General features: G+C 47.8%; 1 protein-coding gene across 1 annotated transcript; it reads left to right on the top strand.

Moving 5' to 3' along the window:
- The first annotated feature begins 354 nt into the window (after positions 1-354).
- On the top strand, positions 355-17,360 carry DDX5 (DEAD-box helicase 5). Its single transcript, XM_077460635.1, has 13 exons — positions 355-520; positions 7,054-7,216; positions 8,274-8,370; positions 8,470-8,603; positions 8,816-8,881; positions 9,607-9,748; positions 9,832-9,992; positions 10,076-10,248; positions 10,406-10,516; positions 10,663-10,724; positions 13,269-13,328; positions 14,416-14,637; positions 16,666-17,360. The coding sequence occupies exons 1-13, from the start codon at positions 492-494 to the stop codon at positions 17,040-17,042; spliced, it is 1,797 nt and encodes a 598-aa protein (XP_077316761.1). The 5' UTR covers positions 355-491; the 3' UTR covers positions 17,043-17,360.

Here is a 17,360-nt window from a genome sequence, read left to right as displayed (position 1 = left end):
CCCTCAGTCAAGATGGCCGCCCTCCGACCCGGAGAGCGGAGGGATCTAGTGACGTCGAGGCCTTCGTCAGTGAGCCACGCCCCCTTACATAATTTTCCCGCCCACCACGTGATGGCCGCATCTCCCCCCGCCATGTTTGTTGTGGTCATCTCCCCGGCGTACCCCCTTTCCCTAGATCATACCCCCATCAGAACTGCCCCCCCCGCGCCCCCTTCATCTCCACGTCGCCTCTCGGAGAGCGCTCTAACTATTCACGCTTATTTTACGCCCTATTGCGAGGGGAGGGGCGATGGGCGGAGCCCTCACTAAAGATGGCGGCGGTGTAGATCCGGCAGGGCGGAGGGTTCTGGTGACGTCAGGCGCCGCGCCCTCATCAGGCGGGGGTGAGCCGGCTCTGTTCTCTCTATATAACCGGCCGGCGAGCTGCACACATCTCCTCCGTCCGCTCCGAACACCGAGAACCGTAACAAGGAAACCAGAAGAGCGCAGATATGCCGGGATTCAACGACAGAGGCCGCGGGTAAGTCTCCCCACACCCCCTACAATCACCCACACTCGGTTTAGATTTTTATTTTTTTATAATTTATATTTATTATCGGGGAGGAGGCGGGAGGGGCCCGGAGTGTGAGGCTGGGCGGTGGTGGGGGATATTCGGGTGTACCCCCGGCGTGGAGAAGGGAGGAGAGGTGTGGAGAGGAGATTCTCCTCACCATGAGGCGAGCGCACAAGATGGCGGCTCTTTGTCTTCTCACAAGATGGCGGCCGGCTTCTTCCCGGGGTGGGGGCCCCGCACTCCTCCGCGGGGCCCCCGACTCCTCTATAGGGACCTCGGACTCGTCTCCCCTCAATCGGGCCCCCGGGCCGGATATACCGGGGGCGTCCCGTGTATTTGTGCGTCATACGTCACAGATCACCATTTATAGCCCCGGGAGTTGTATTGATGGCGTGAGCGGACAGGATGGGGGGAGGGGGACACATCTGTGATATATCGGGGTGTGTGGGTTGATCTCCCCGGATCTTCCATTGTACTGTCTGTTACCATGGCAACAGTGATCCCCCCTCCCCCCCACATTACTTCCGGTGGTGATGGATCTCTTCTATTGTCCCCATGTGGAGAGGAGACCCTTTGTCTGCCTCGGGGAGATTTACACCTCCCATCCCCCTATATATACACTATGGGGGATGTACACCTCCCATCCCCCCTATATACAGATCATTATATACTATGGGTGTGATATACACCTCCCCCCCATCCCCTATATACAGATCATTTTATACTACAGGGGGTGATGTACACCTCCCATCCCCTATATATACATTATTATATACTACGGGGTGATATACACCTCCCATCCCCCTATATATACATTATTATATACTACGGGGGGGGATATACACCTCCCATCCCCCCTATATATACATTATATACTACGGGGGGATATACACCTCCCATCCCCCTATATATACATTATATACTACGGGGTGATATACACCTCCCATCCCCCCTATATATACATTATATACTACGGGGTGATATACACCTCCCATCCCCCCTATATATACATTATATACTACGGGGTGATATACACCTCCCATCCCCCCTATATATACATTATTATATACTACGGGGGTGATGTACACCTCCCATCCCCTATATATACATTATTATATACTACGGGGTGATATACACCTCCCATCCCCCCTATATATACATTATATACTACGGGGTGATATACACCTCCCATCCCCCCTATATATACATTATTATATACTACGGGGTGATATACACCTCCCATCCCCCCTATATATACATTATATACTACGGGGTGATATACACCTCCCATCCCCCTATATACAGATCATTATATACTATGGGGAAGGGACATCTTACACCAGTGTCTAAGGGTGATCTACACCTCCCATCCCCCCCACCAGTGCACATTGGAGGCCTTGGTCTGGTGGGAGTTGTAGGCGCCCCCCCCTGGTAATATGATGTGTATTGGGGATGGGAGGTGTAAGATATCCCCCTCCAGGAATACATAGATGGTTCTGGATGGGATATATCTAGACATTGGATGGGGGTTGCGGGTCGCCTCCTGACACTGGTGCAAGTTACGAGCTCATAGTAGTATGGGGGGTGTAGGTCGCCCCCGGACACTGGTGTAAGTTTCCTCCAGTAGTATCTGTTCATTTTACACCGGTGTCGGGGTGACCTGCTCCGTACATCCCATCCAGAGCCATGTATTATATGGGATTTATGTATTGCCAGCAGTTTGCACAGTGCTTTACATGAGGGCAGACACTACACCTTGTATAGAGGGTGGTCTGTGGGGGGAGGGGATGTAGGTATTGGTGGAGACGACTTGCTCCGATCCCGGATCTTTTATAAGGAATGGTGAGGTCACATGATGTGCTCCCCCCCCGGAGGAGACGTCTTACACCGGTGATGGGAATGTTTGGTTTTTGGATCCACAGGAAGTCCTGAGAAATCTCCTCCGGTGTGAGAGATCACTGACAGGCCCAGCTCTATGAACCAATTGGCTTTTAGCTTTCAAGTCTCAAAGTGGAACTACACGGCACCCGAGCCCCACCGACCAAACAAGTTCATTTTGTATCTGAAAACTCCTCCCGTCCGTCCGTCTCCAGGATTTATGTTCAGGGATCACTGAACCCCCCCCCCCCAGTATTTTAGTTGCAGCCATGTTGGTTAAGGGCAGATCCCTGTAGCATTTACTTCCTGGAATCCACCTGCCCTTGGCTCAGGCAGAAGTGCTCAGCTGAGAACTCCTCCCCCTTTCCTGAACACTCCGGGGATGTGATGACAATCAGGCCTGAGAACAGGAAGTCCTCGAATGTAATCCCCGACCTTCCTGTGTGATCCCAATTCAGCCAGACTGAGGATTCCACTTTACTGAGCCCAAGATAGAAGCTGATTGGTGGGAATGTGTCACATGTGAAGTGTGGATCCTCTATGGGGTACAATGTATCATTTCCTCAGGTGTAGGGTGAGATGTATCGGATGATCCTCTATGGGGTACAATGTATCACTTCCTCAGGTGTAGGGTGAGATGTATCGGAGGATCCTCTATGGGGTACAATGTATCACTTCCTCAGGTGTAGGGTGAGATGTATCGGATGATCCTCTATGGGGTACAATGTATCACTTCCTCAGGTGTAGGGTGAGATGTATCGGATGATCCTCTATGGGGTACAATGTATCATTTCCTCAGGTGTAGGGTGAGATGTATCGGATGATCCTCTATGGGGTACAATGTATCATTTCCTCAGGTGTAGGGTGAGATGTATCGGATGATCCTCTATGGGGTAAATGTATCACTTCCTCAGGTGTAGGGTGAGATGTATCACTTCCTCAGGTGTAGGGTGAGATGTATCACTTCCTCAGGTGTAGGGTGAGATGTATCGGAGGATCCTCTATGGGGTACAATGTATCACTTCCTCAGGTGTAGGGTGAGATGTATCGGAGGATCCTCTATGGGGTACAATGTATCATTTCCTCAGGTGTAGGGTGAGATGTATCGGATGATCCTCTATGGGGTACAATGTATCACTTCCTCAGGTGTAGGGTGAGATGTATCGGATGATCCTCTATGGGGTACAATGTATCACTTCCTCAGGTGTAGGGTGAGATGTATCGGATGATCCTCTATGGGGTACAATGTATCACTTCCTCAGGTGTAGGGTGAGATGTATCGGAGGATCCTCTATGGGGTACAATGTATCACTTCCTCAGGTGTAGGGTGAGATGTATCGGAGGATCCTCTATGGGGTACAATGTATCACTTCCTCAGGTGTAGGGTGAGATGTATCGGATGATTCTGTATGGGGTACAATGTATCACTTCCTCAGGTGTAGGGTGAGATGTATCGGATGATCCTCTATGGGGTACAATGTATCACTTCCTCAGGTGTAGGGTGAGATGTATCGGATGATCCTCTATGGGGTACAATGTATCACTTCCTCAGGTGTAGGGTGAGATGTATCGGATGATCCTCTATGGGGTACAATGTATCACTTCCTCAGGTGTAGGGTGAGATGTATCGGATGATCCTCTATGGGGTACAATGTATCACTTCCTCAGGTGTAGGGTGAGATGTATCGGAGGATCCTCTATGGGGTACAATGTATCACTTCCTCAGGTGTAGGGTGAGATGTATCGGAGGATCCTCTATGGGGTACAATGTATCACTTCCTCAGGTGTAGGGTGAGATGTATCGGATGATCCTCTATGGGGTACAATGTATCACTTCCTCAGGTGTAGGGTGAGATGTATCACTTCCTCAGGTGTAGGGTGAGATGTATCACTTCCTCAGGTGTAGGGTGAGATGTATCGGAGGATCCTCTATGGGGTACAATGTATCACTTCCTCAGGTGTAGGGTGAGATGTATCGGAGGATCCTCTATGGGGTACAATGTATCATTTCCTCAGGTGTAGGGTGAGATGTATCGGATGATCCTCTATGGGGTACAATGTATCACTTCCTCAGGTGTAGGGTGAGATGTATCGGATGATCCTCTATGGGGTACAATGTATCACTTCCTCAGGTGTAGGGTGAGATGTATCGGATGATCCTCTATGGGGTACAATGTATCACTTCCTCAGGTGTAGGGTGAGATGTATCGGAGGATCCTCTATGGGGTACAATGTATCACTTCCTCAGGTGTAGGGTGAGATGTATCGGAGGATCCTCTATGGGGTACAATGTATCACTTCCTCAGGTGTAGGGTGAGATGTATCGGATGATTCTGTATGGGGTACAATGTATCACTTCCTCAGGTGTAGGGTGAGATGTATCGGATGATCCTCTATGGGGTACAATGTATCACTTCCTCAGGTGTAGGGTGAGATGTATCGGATGATCCTCTATGGGGTACAATGTATCACTTCCTCAGGTGTAGGGTGAGATGTATCGGATGATCCTCTATGGGGTACAATGTATCACTTCCTCAGGTGTAGGGTGAGATGTATCGGATGATCCTCTATGGGGTACAATGTATCACTTCCTCAGGTGTAGGGTGAGATGTATCGGAGGATCCTCTATGGGGTACAATGTATCACTTCCTCAGGTGTAGGGTGAGATGTATCGGAGGATCCTCTATGGGGTACAATGTATCACTTCCTCAGGTGTAGGGTGAGATGTATCGGATGATCCTCTATGGGGTACAATGTATCACTTCCTCAGGTGTTCTCTGGTTGTGTATCAGAAGATGGATCGGGCCGTACCATGTGGTGACATCCTGGGGCCGTCCTGCTCAGTGTGGTGGTCGGGTGTCCTAGGGATCCCATGGAGGATCCTCATACATGTAATTCCTGTGATCGGTGGGTGTCATGTATGTGGGACACGTGACTCACCACCTGCAGCTGCTGGGAATTTACTGTCCTGTATAACAGGAGCAGTCTCCCTTCTCTTGCGGCATCCCGTGAGTCAGTGTCTCCTCTGATAGGATGATGTAATCCGCCTGTAGGATGGAGGAGATGGAAGCAGAACAATGTGCAGTCCGTGTGCCATGGATGGTAGTTGTAGTATACGGGGGGGGGGTTAGTGTTCTATTACCATATAATTAGTGATGGAATCAAATGACCCCCCCACCTCCTGTATGGTCTCTTCCTTATACTCCGGTACATTCTATGACCCCCCCTCCTGTATGGTCTCTTCCTTGTACTCCGTACATTCTATGACCCCCCCTCCTGTATGGTCTCTTCCTTATACTCCGGTACATTCTATGACCCCCCCTCCTGTATGGTCTCTTCCTTGTACTCAGTACATTCTATGACCCCCCCTCCTGTATGGTCTCTTCCTTGTACTCAGTACATTCTATGACCCCCCCCCCCCCCCCCTCCTGTATGGTTTCTTCCTTGTACTCCGGTACATTCTATGACCCCCCCCCCCCTCCTCCTGTATGGTCTCTCCCTTGTAGTCGGGGACATTGTGTTCTTTGTGTGGACGTCTTTCTTGGAAAGGGTTGGTCGGTGTGAAGCCGTCCTCCTCCTCCATGACGTCGCCTCACATTGCATCATGACATTCACTTCTACATCTCCCGACTCGGAGTGTACCACTGTCTGTCCCCGGGAGGGGGATTTTTAATAGACATTTGCCTACTTTACTGCTTGTCTATGGGGGGGGGGGTAATTTCCTAAATGCAGTGAGACTGAATGGAGCTTCTATAGGGCAGAGATGAAGGGGGAGGGGTGTCTGGTGGGCGGGGCTCTGGTTAATTTTCAGGTGCTTTTTCCCGACAACCAGGAAATGTGATAAATATTGAGGATGTTATCAGAGTACGGCTCATGTTGGATTTATCTGTCAGTGGCGGCTGTAGACAGGACCGCTCATCTGATGGTAATGGAGGACACAGCAATGTCTTTCTAAACTCCTCCAGTCCTCGAGGTGCCCCGACAGGTCAGGTTTTCAGGATCCCCCCTCAGTAATTACCACAGCCATCTCACCTAAAGGGGGATCCTGAGAACCTGACCTGTCGGGGCACCTCGAGGACTGGAGGAGTTTAGAAAGACATGGCTGTGTCCTCCATTACCATCTCTAACATGACGCCAATCCTGAGCCGTACTGATAACATCCTCGGGGCGTCTTGAGGACGGGAGTTGAGAAACATTGGGATAAGCCCTTGTGGGCACAGCGTCCTCCAGTGGACAGAGGTTGGAATGCGGTGTGCAGACCTTCTACATGAAGGCTTCCCTGGCTCTCCGCCTGCCCACCTACATCTTCATTTGATTGGTGGGGCTGATCTGGTGCCTTATTTATTTTGCCCCATACCTGAGTTGTAATACCTGACCCCCCCCCCCGACATGCAGTTCCAGGTGGCGACATGCAGATTTAAAAAAAAAACCTGGTTCCCTTTTTTCACTCCTGGATTCATGGCAGATCTTTCCAGTCCTGATATGGAGGAGTGGGGGGCATATTTCCTGACCTCTGCCCAGTGTCCGTGAATCTTTGTTCCCCCTCAGTGAATGTGAAGGGGATTTTGTGCCCCCTAGAGGTGGTGTGTATTCTGACACTGGTCTTTATGTCTTTCTTTTAGATTTGGAGGAGCACCCAGATTTGGAGGAAACAGAAATGGGTCATCTGGAAAGTATGGAAATCCGGGTGAGCGGCTCGTCAAGAAGAAATGGAATTTGGATACTTTACCAAAATTTGAGAAGAACTTCTATCAAGAGCACCCTGACTTAGTCAGGCGCACACCGGTAAGACCGCTCGGCGCACAACGCCTCACTTGAAATATTTGCACCCCAAGTCTTAGAGGGAGGTCACCTGAAAGGGAAATTCCCCTGGTTAGCACCCCTCTGCTACCAAATTTGGAGGGAGCGGGTATCTGGGTTTAAGATGCATCCACTCCTAGTCAGATGTTTGGGGGGGCGGCTTCCTTCCCCCTGCAGTATTCTGGGGACACATCACTTCTCACAATATGGGGCCCTTCATAAGACAGGCTGGCATTGGCCCATTTGGAAACCGGCTGTGAAGCGGTCAGTCACAGGCTGGTTTCCGTTTCCGTTACCCAAGATGCCCAAACATGATGTGGATTGGGTGAGGCTGTCGCTGGACCCCCTGCTGACTTTTAATTTTAAGGGGCAGCCCAGAGCTCCTCTTGGTTCATAAGTTGTCACATTTGGGGTTCAGGCCGGTGGTTGTAGCAGTGGAAAGGCTCACAGACCAGCATGGTAAATACACGGGCAGATTCCCCTGGCAGGTGATGAGGGGTGTAAGCACTAGATCAGTTTCTGATGGTGGGGGGATGGGTTTCACTGCCTGTTAATGACACGTTATGGTCCGGTCTCCCCAACAGGAGGTGATAAACCTGGGGGGGGGGGGGGTTTCACTAGCTGGTATATATCAAGCAGAAGTTTAGTTTTGGGGTAAACAAGCCAAAAAGTCTATTAACCAGACTGTTCTCCAGTCAAACTTACAGCCATCTTTAACAGGAAGTGCAGAGATGTGGCTTAAGTTCATGGGAGGTGCAACGTGTTCAATGTTCACCAAAAATAAGATGGGGGGGGGGGGGGGCACATTTGCCACCATCTCAGGGGGTTCAGGAAGATCTGCTTCCACATGCAGCTGAGGTCAGGGTTTAGGTCCTGACAGGTGTATATCAACACCTTACCAACCAACCTCTGCCTGCACTGTAGTGTTAGACTCCATCTTGGCCACATGGTACAGAACTGAATCTATAGATACTTATAGTTCTGCTATATATTCGGGTTCTGGCAGCTTTGTAGATTTCTAATATTTCTCTCAATCCTGCAGCAAGAAATACAAGAATTCAGAAGAAGCAAAGAGATCACCGTCAGAGGCTTACACTGTCCCAAGCCTGTGTTTGCTTTCCATGAAGCAAGCTTCCCTGGTAAGGACCTTGTACACTGCTGTGTGTGTGTGTGTGTATATTCTCAGGCTCATCCCACTCATGTGTATACTAATCTTATTGCTTATTGATCCTCTACAGACAACCTCATGGGAGTGATCAGGCACCAGAATTTCACCGACCCCACACCTATCCAGAGCCAGGGCTGGCCGGTTGCCCTGAGCGGACTGGACATGGTTGGCGTCGCCATGACTGGATCTGGAAAAACACTTTCTGTAAGTTTCCAATCTGATCATTGTGCAGCTTGCACTGATCAATAGTCATAGTTCATGATTGCTGTACTGTGTCATGTTCTACGTATAGTCATTGCTTTTGTGATCAGTGCAAGCAGCACCCTGCTGAACAGTGTACAGAATATTTCCTCATATACAGGAAGCTCAAAGTATAAACTGTGGATACAATATTATAAGGCTGCTTTCTTTTTCAGTATCTACTTCCTGGAATCGTCCACATCAATCACCAACCATTCCTACAGAGAGGAGATGGGCCAATTGTAAGTACCTAGATCTTCAATCCTGGCAATGTGTTCTGCTGTTGAAGGGAAGTGTTAGACATAAATCTTCAAAGCTAGGTGGTAGTTCTAAAAGTCGTGGTGGCATATGCCAATCGCATAACCCTCATCTGGTCAGCCTTGTAACTGGAGGGGTTATACTCGCTGAAGTCTAAGGGGTTAAATCTTCTGCATTGTGTAAAGGTAGTTTGATCCTGTCTTCTGATCTCCATGTCCACTGTCCCCAATTCATCTGATAGTACAGTTCATTGGAACTCTAGCCATATACCAAACTGAGCATGTGCAGAGTATTTGGACAGTGCCGATTACATGCACTTTTCTCAAGACTGTCAGGATTCCTGCAGCCTCATAGAATAGAATTTACTCAGACAAACTTTATCCAGACACTGATAAATGTCACAAGACTGCTATACACTGAGAAGGTATTTAGCAGTTTGTTAAAAAAAAATGATGTACTGTGGGAGATCGGGTGCGGGCTCCTGGGTTTGGCGGGTGCGGGCTCCTGGGTTTGGCGGGTGCGGGCTCCTGGGTTTGGCGGGTGCGGGCTCCTGGGTTTGGCGACACTTTGTGCACATAGTGAAATCTCCCTCGATTACAACTGACACCCGAACTATTGCCCTCCTATCTTCAGTGCTAGGTTAATGATTGGTGGAAAGCTCTGCTTATATCTTGGAAATGTCTAAAGTCTGAATTTCTTTCTTCCTCAGCTCCTGGTGCTGGCACCTACCCGAGAGCTGGCACAACAAGTGCAGCAGGTTGCAGCTGAGTATGGCAGGGCCTGCCGTTTAAGATCTACCTGTATTTATGGAGGAGCACCCAAAGGACCACAACTTCGTGATTTAGAAAGAGGTAAGGTGGAGGGGTGGTTTTAGTAATATGGATGCACCAGCTGCCTCTCGTTTGGCTTGACACTAACCCGTCCTCTTTAACAGGTGTTGAAATCTGCATTGCAACACCGGGCAGATTAATCGACTTCCTGGAAGCTGGGAAGACCAACCTGGACAGATGCACATACCTGGTACTTGATGAAGCAGACAGAATGCTGGATATGGGTTTTGAGCCCCAGATCAGGAAGATTGTGGAGCAGATCAGGGTGAGTATTGGAACCGCTAGGTTTGCTGTCACATATTTTTATCTGGCTTTAGTCCTTTATCTAATATGCACTTTCTCCTCCAGCCTGACAGACAGACCCTGATGTGGAGCGCCACCTGGCCTAGAGAAGTCAGACAGCTTGCAGAAGACTTCTTAAAGGACTATGTGCACATTAATATCGGTGCGCTGGAACTGAGCGCCAACCACAACATTCTGCAGATTGTAGATGTCTGCAACGATGGAGAAAAGGATGACAAGTATGTACTGCCTTCTGCCTCTCAGACCTATTCACATCCCCCTATGCCATCCCAGTTTTCCAGCTGTAGTAGGGAGGGGGCACTAAACTTATCTGGGGATCCTACAAATTGCCTGCTCTGGATTTATCTAAAGTCATGCTTGTCTTTGAATCTGTAGGCTTGTCCGTCTGATGGAGGAGATCATGAGTGAGAAGGAAAACAAAACCATTGTATTCGTAGAGACAAAGAGGCGCTGTGATGACCTCACAAGGCGATTACGCAGAGATGGGTATGTGCAGCTTATCTATATATTGCCTGGTGTAGGTTTTTACCTATCAGTGTAATGGGAAATGTTGGCTCCATGGGACAGTTTGGGAGGTATTTGGGGGACTGTTTATGGAGGATATGTGCTGATCTGTCATTATCTTATTGCAGGTGGCCCGCAATGGGGATACATGGTGACAAAAGCCAGCAGGAGAGAGACTGGGTATTAAATGGTAAGTTTCTGCCACAATTAGATTTCACACTTGCTGTGTGATGGCAAACCGTTGGCAGAATCCACTACGTCCCAGTTGAGAACTATAAGATAATACATGTAATCTTCCCAGTCCATTGGCCTTGGACTAAGTTTACACCATACAGCCATACCTTTCAGTGTAGACTTGATGCAACCAATGTGAGCCTACAACCCTTCCAACTAGTGCAAGTAGGGAGGTCATTCCCCCCCCCCCCCCCCCATGCAATTTTGGTCTCATCACTCCAAATGACTGGAGGCTTGTCAATGGGCTGTTTGATGTATTGTAAGTAGGATACTTTGCATACATTCTTCTGGTGACTCGACCATGCAGCCCATCTTTTTTCAAGTGCTTTTTTTATTGTGCATCTCAAAAAAGCCTCACCACATGTTTTCAGAGTCCTGCATTTTATAAGTGTTGCTGTCCTTCTCAATGCAGGGTGCCCTTTCCTGCAGATTGGCTATCTTGTATACATACCCACTTGGTCTACATAACTCCCCACCTCAATCCTCAGGATTGTACTACCTTCCTCTTAGGCAGGCCATACAGAGCCAATTTATTTCCTGCAATGAAACTTGAAAGCTTCCTCCCCAGCAACAGACTCTTGCAGGAATCCCTCCTGCCAGACCCTTGTATTCTCTGCCAGGAGGAGGCAGTGGTTATCGCAAGTGGCTGCCATAGAGTAAGCAACAGGCTGGCTGTACTTTCAGCCTGCCCACTAATGGTTCAAATCTCAGCTGTATGGCCAACAATAGATGTGATTCCTTCCATCTTGGCCTCTCGCTTTGTGTGCAGGCAGGTCACAACAATTGATATTGGTCTAACAGAACAGGTTAAAATATATTAACCAAAATAATGTTAAAGCCTTTATGGCAGGTGCCTGCAGGCTGCACCCAGCCCACCGCTGCTAAATCTCACGGGAACCTGGCCTGCAGACAAGTGGTTGTCTAATGTCTGCAGAAGTATCTTGTGTAATAAAAATGCAGCTATATACCTCATTTAGGGTGCTGCATGAGTGATTCAGTGCCTCAGTGAGAAGCTCACCTTTGCAGAGTGGCACATTTTTGCAGAATTTGCTTTTTCTGCAGGAACATTGAAATCTTTACACCCCCCAGATCCATTGATCATGTAGGACAGGGCTCGACAAAACCCGGGCGCCCGGTCGCATTTGCGACTAGAATTCCAGACCTGGCGCCTGGGGCAGCACAGCTGGGGGTATGCTGTCTCCGCGGCCCCCCCCGGCGCGATCGCGCCGCCGCTGGCCGGTAATTTAGCCCCCGGCTTTGAGGCCTTCTACGATCCTATGGTTCCTTCTGTAATCTGGCGCCCTCTTGTGGTGGCCGTTGGAATTACAACCAGCAATGCTAATGGATGCAATGCTAATTTTCCCTGCCTGCCATCTTCCTTCCCTTTACTCAGAACCCCTAAAAATTATATATATATTTTATTCTAACACCCTAGAGAATAAAATGGTGGTCGTTGCAATACTGTCTGTCACACCGTATTTGCACAGCGGACTTACAAGCGCACTTTTTTGGGGAAAATGTATTTAATAAAAAAAAAACAACAGTAAAGTTAGCCCAATTTTTTTTAATATTGTGAAAGATAATGTTGCGTAGAGTAAATCGATACCAAACATGTCATGCTTCAAAATTGCGCCCGCTCATCGAATGGCGACAAACTTTTACCCTTTAAAATCTCCATAGGCGACATTTAAAAAATTCTACAGGTTGCACTTTTTAAGTTACAGAGGAGGTCTCTTTTTTTTATTTTAACTTTTATTTTTATTTTTTTCACTGTTCTTTAAAAAAAAAAAAAATGTGTCACTTTTGTTCCTATTACAAGGAATGTAAAAATCCCTTGTAATAGAAAAAAGCATGACGGGTCCTCTTGTATATGAGATCTGGGGGTCAGAGAGACCTCACATCTCAATTTACACTAAAATGCAATTTAAAAAATTGTCATTTGAAAAAAATAAATAAAATGTCCCTCTAAGAGCTATGGGCAATGACTTGGAGACAGGTGAGGGGCTTGGGGCTATCTTCCCCTCACTTGTCTCCATGTCAGGCCAGGGACAGGTCCAGATCGCCGTCACGGACCCGGCTCCTAACTTTTTTAGCTGGCTCCTAGATTCCAAGCAAATTTGTCAACCCCTGATGTAGGATGTCGGAGTTCTGCAGACAAGCCCTGCAGCTTTCAACCCCATGGCTTCATATGGCGGTTTTGGTTGAAAGCTGCAAGGCTTGTGAGTTAACCAGTGCTAATCAGCACCCTCGGTTTATCCAGAAATGCCAGTGGGCAGCGGTTGGCAGTACTTGTGATTTGGTGGGTGGATTTCAGCACAGCCTTATAATCTTAGTGGGTGTCCTGAGCAGCAGGAGCTGAGGTGATGCCACTAGTGTACTTATGGCCTGCAGGATCGGGTTTAATAAGTATAGCCAGGTTCATTAAATTATTAGCTTAATTAAATGAAATGTGATTTTTCTGTAAATCCTGACCATGGTTTTTTTTTGTTATCTATTTCAGAGTTCAAGCATGGCAAGTCACCAATCCTCATTGCCACAGATGTGGCGTCCCGTGGTCTAGGTCAGTATGAACCTCCACGTGTCTGCATAGCACCATATTTTTTTATTTTCAATTTAAAGAAAGTTTGTTGCTTTCTTTAACCTCTGCAATCTTCTTAGTTTTTTTTTTCACAAAGGTGCGGTCTTTGAGGCCTGGCCTAGGCATGACATTTGGAGGACTCGAGGGGGACGGAGGACTAGTGGAAATCGGCTGGTCTGCCAGTCGGGTAGAGAGGTGGAAAGCTGAGTTTTCGTGTGCCAGTAGTCTTCAAAAGGCAGAGACTTATATTTTTCTTTTTTAGACTCTACTCTAAAAAAAAACGAGAAGTGGTTTTTTTCATCCCTTGCTCTGGGCTTCCATGCATTGCATGCCACTCACTGTACAGCACTGTCACTCTTGACGTACAAGGAGAGTTTCAGTGAGGACCTGTCTCGGGAGAGTGGCATCTTTATTTTCTTAAAGCCTTTTGTAGTTTTGAAATGAATTGGTGGGTGAGTACTGGCACATGACTATAGAGTGGGCAAGCGGAGCAGCACTCTTTCTCGCCTCTGCAATATCTTTCACGATCCTCCCTCACCTGTACCGTAGTCGTCATGTCGAGACCAGCCCGAGGGGGACACACGTTGGCTTCTTGGAATCTCTTGCCTAGATGACATGTTTCATATAATGGCCTGCTGACAACCGGTGAGTTCCCCGTGCTTAGAGATGGGGAGACGGTGGTTGTAAGGGGGTCTTGGCAAGACGAAACAAAGCAGTGGTTCGCCAGTGTGAGCTTCTAATGAGTGTGTGAGGACCGCGGGCAATTCTCAGGACGGTCCTCGTCTGGTGCACATGAGGAGGCTGGAGCCTTACTGCGGAGAAGCTAAAGATGTCATAGAGTAGGGAGACGGTGGGGACTGCGTCCCGGTAAGCTTGTTTTGGGTGCAGACTAGTCCATATATATAACTTGTTGTTTGTTTTTTTAGATGTGGTGCTTCTAACGTCTCTTCTTTCAGGCCTTGCCCTCATGATTGGGCTCCCCTCTCTAACTTGTCTTTCTGGTCTGGTTGTGGTGGTGTGCAAATCTTTATCTGCCTTTCCTGCTTGCCACGCTACAACACTTTTACAGATGTGGAAGACGTTAAATTTGTCATCAACTACGACTATCCAAACTCCTCTGAGGATTACATCCACCGTATCGGCCGCACAGCCCGCAGCACCAACACGGGCACAGCCTACACCTTCTTCACGCCCAACAACGCCAAACAGGTCAACGACTTGATCTCCGTCTTGAGGGAGGCCAACCAGACAATCAATCCCAAACTTCTCCAGATGATTGAAGACAGAGGAGGTAAGAGATATTGACCTGACCTTTCCATTTACCCCCCTTCATGACCAGGCCATTTTTTTTTTTTTTTTTTTTTTTTTGCAGTACGACACTACGTCTCTAACTGACAGTTGTGACTTTAAACGTTGTCTTGCATTTCCCTCCACAAATAGCTTGCTTTTGTTATCTGGTCATCTGCGTTTTTGCACTATAAACAAATTTTGAAAGTTTTTACTATAATATACAAAATAACATTTCTTCAGTTTAAGCCAGTATGTTTTTACATATTTTTGGCAAAACACAATGAGCATATTGGTTTGCACAAGTTATAGTGTATAAAAAAAATTGCGTGCTTTTTTAACGGCGGTACTGCTGTGGACAAATTGACATTTTATATAGCCATCAGGGCTATAAAAATGCCCTGACTGTAAATGTCACTGACAGGTAAAAGGGTTAACACTTGGGGTTGTTCAAAGGGTTTAATGTGTTCCCTGGGAGGTGTTTCTAAGGTGGGGGGGAAGACGGACTGCAGGACAGCTGTTCCTGATCACCAGGAACAGCAGATCTGTTGTGCCATCAGAACAGGGATCTGTTTGCATTGACAGATCCCCCTTTCTCTCGAGTAATGGTGGGTGGTGCCAGTCGACATCGCAGCCATACAAATGCATCGTGGGCAGATTCTTAAAAGGCCAACTTGCACCTAGTGGTTTGTGCAGCCATGCCAGCTTGCCACCTTATGATGCCAGCTCTGGTTGGCAACTTAAACTACACAGGGCGCCAACTTCAGTTGTACAACCTCCATTCTGTGCTGAGATTGCTGATGGATTCCCCTGTATATACCTTCCAGCTTCAGTAAGCCAGAGCCCACCTCACTTCTGGTTGCATGTCTGACATTGAGCCTAAGTCCTCAGCTGTTAACCACATGTCCCATGAAGCATTACAAAACATTACTATGGTGTCTGTGGCATTATAGGATTGAGTTACTGGTTCCCTGAGGCACTGCCAGACTTGACGGTCACTAAGAATGGCTTGCAGAGGCACGTTTGGACTTTTCTCACCACTAATCTAGAACTCCTGCCAAGCCTAAACTGCAGCCCTCCAGCTGTTGAGCCTAAATGTCCAATCATGTCTGCATGCCATGTGTAGCTGTAAAGTCTTGCAATGCCTCCCCAGGGGACCAGCACTGAAAAAATGACAGGGGCAAGGGACAGTCTGCCCCACCCCCTGATCTAGACCTCGGATAAACTGACCCTGGCCTGTCCAGCTATTTCAGTAATGGAGGCGTGGCATCCTATTTGGTAGACTTAGGGTGGTTTCCATATAAATGTCTGCCTGAAAATGCCCACTAAACTCCACCCATCAAAGTATTGTGATCATTGCAGGACCCCCAAGAGCCACCACTTGTACAAGGGCTCTGAGTAATGGAGGGCAGGGTGTTGTGTCAGGGAGCAATGTACTGCCCCCTGCTGGTCCCTCTCAGAACTATCTGCCTGCCTTGTATAGGGAAGCAGTGGCGAGGATACATTTTTTAAAATGGTTATTTGCTTATTGAGCGGGGAAACAAGTAATGTAAGATTTAAGTTTGATATGCGTAAGCCACCTCTTCTAAAAAGCACTTGTTGTGTCGGTTTAGTGGCACTCTGAGTTGTCGAGGAAGAGGAGATTAATGCACTGCTTTTGGGTGAAGAGTTGGCAACATGTGCCTTACTGCTTCAATCGGTGGTGTGACATTTTCTAGGCCAGTATTTAAAAATAGTGTGACAGTCTAGTTGTAGACTTGCAATGTTAGATTTTTACAGGAGGCCCTAACATTATTTCAGAGGGTTTGTAGAGTGTTTGTTTTATATAAGAGTAGAAGCCCAACGGCAGTGCCTTGTCTGCCACTAGAGGGCAGATGGGCACAGCACTAAAACAATTTCCTGTTGTGGGTTTATAATAGGAAGTTGACTATGTAGAAAGATCTTCAGTGTACCACACCTTTATGACTAGTATGTTTTGTGGGTTTTTATGTTGCTGTAACACTAAAACCTTTTTTTTTAATCCCGCACGCAGGGCGCTTCAGAGGCCGTGGAGGAATGAATGACCGTCGTGACAGGTTCTCTTCAGGCAAGCGGGGCGGGTGGGACCGGGATAACAGAGGGTTTGGTGCTAAGAGAGACTTTGGAAACAAGCCCCAGAACGGATTTGGGGGCAGCTATGGAAACGGTAACTCCTACAGCAACGGCTACGGAATGCAAGGCAACCAAGGAGGGTATCGGGGAGGCGCACAGAACGGCTCCTACCAGAACTACAATGCCGGACAGCAATACTCCACAGCCATACCCAACAGTCTGGCACCACAAGCATACACAGCATACCCAATTGCCACTGCCGCCACAACAACTCCTGCCCTGATAGGTTATCCTATGCCGGCAGCCTACACACAATAAAAAAAACGCACAGTTTAGTGTCTTTAATTTTATTTTTTCCCATGTTTGCTCTTTATATTGTGTTTAAAAAGGAACAGGATAGCTATTTAAGAAGTCTCTACAGGAGAGAGTTAATGTCCGCTGCATGGCAGCGACTGTAGTGCACTTTTTTTTTCACTATTTAAGTTTGACTGTTTTTCTCGACATTCCGGAAGATGTTTTTAGTTCTTTTTTTGTACTAGAAAATGCAGCCAGTGTTTCAAAAGTCTATTGTACAGTGATTTCCAGTACTGTAATGGGGGCAGTGCATGGCCTTCAATAAAGATCATTTAACTCATA

The sequence above is a fragment of the Lithobates pipiens genome, unplaced genomic scaffold (assembly GCF_037356315.1).
Source record: "Lithobates pipiens isolate NorthernLeopardFrog02 unplaced genomic scaffold, aLitPip1_a1.2 Scaffold_28, whole genome shotgun sequence".
Taxonomy (NCBI): Eukaryota; Metazoa; Chordata; class Amphibia; order Anura; family Ranidae; genus Lithobates; species Lithobates pipiens.
This window is presented reverse-complemented; position numbering and strand designations above follow the sequence as displayed.

Excerpts from the sequence above, each read along its gene's own strand:
- DDX5 (XM_077460635.1), top strand. The coding sequence starts at position 492 with ATGCCGGGATTCAACGACAGAGGCCGCGG. Across the intron at positions 8,604-8,815 it reads GATCTGGAAAAACACTTTCT|TATCTACTTCCTGGAATCGT; the intron begins GTAAGTTTCCAA and ends TTTCTTTTTCAG. Across the intron at positions 13,329-14,415 it reads TGTGGCGTCCCGTGGTCTAG|ATGTGGAAGACGTTAAATTT; the intron begins GTCAGTATGAAC and ends ACACTTTTACAG.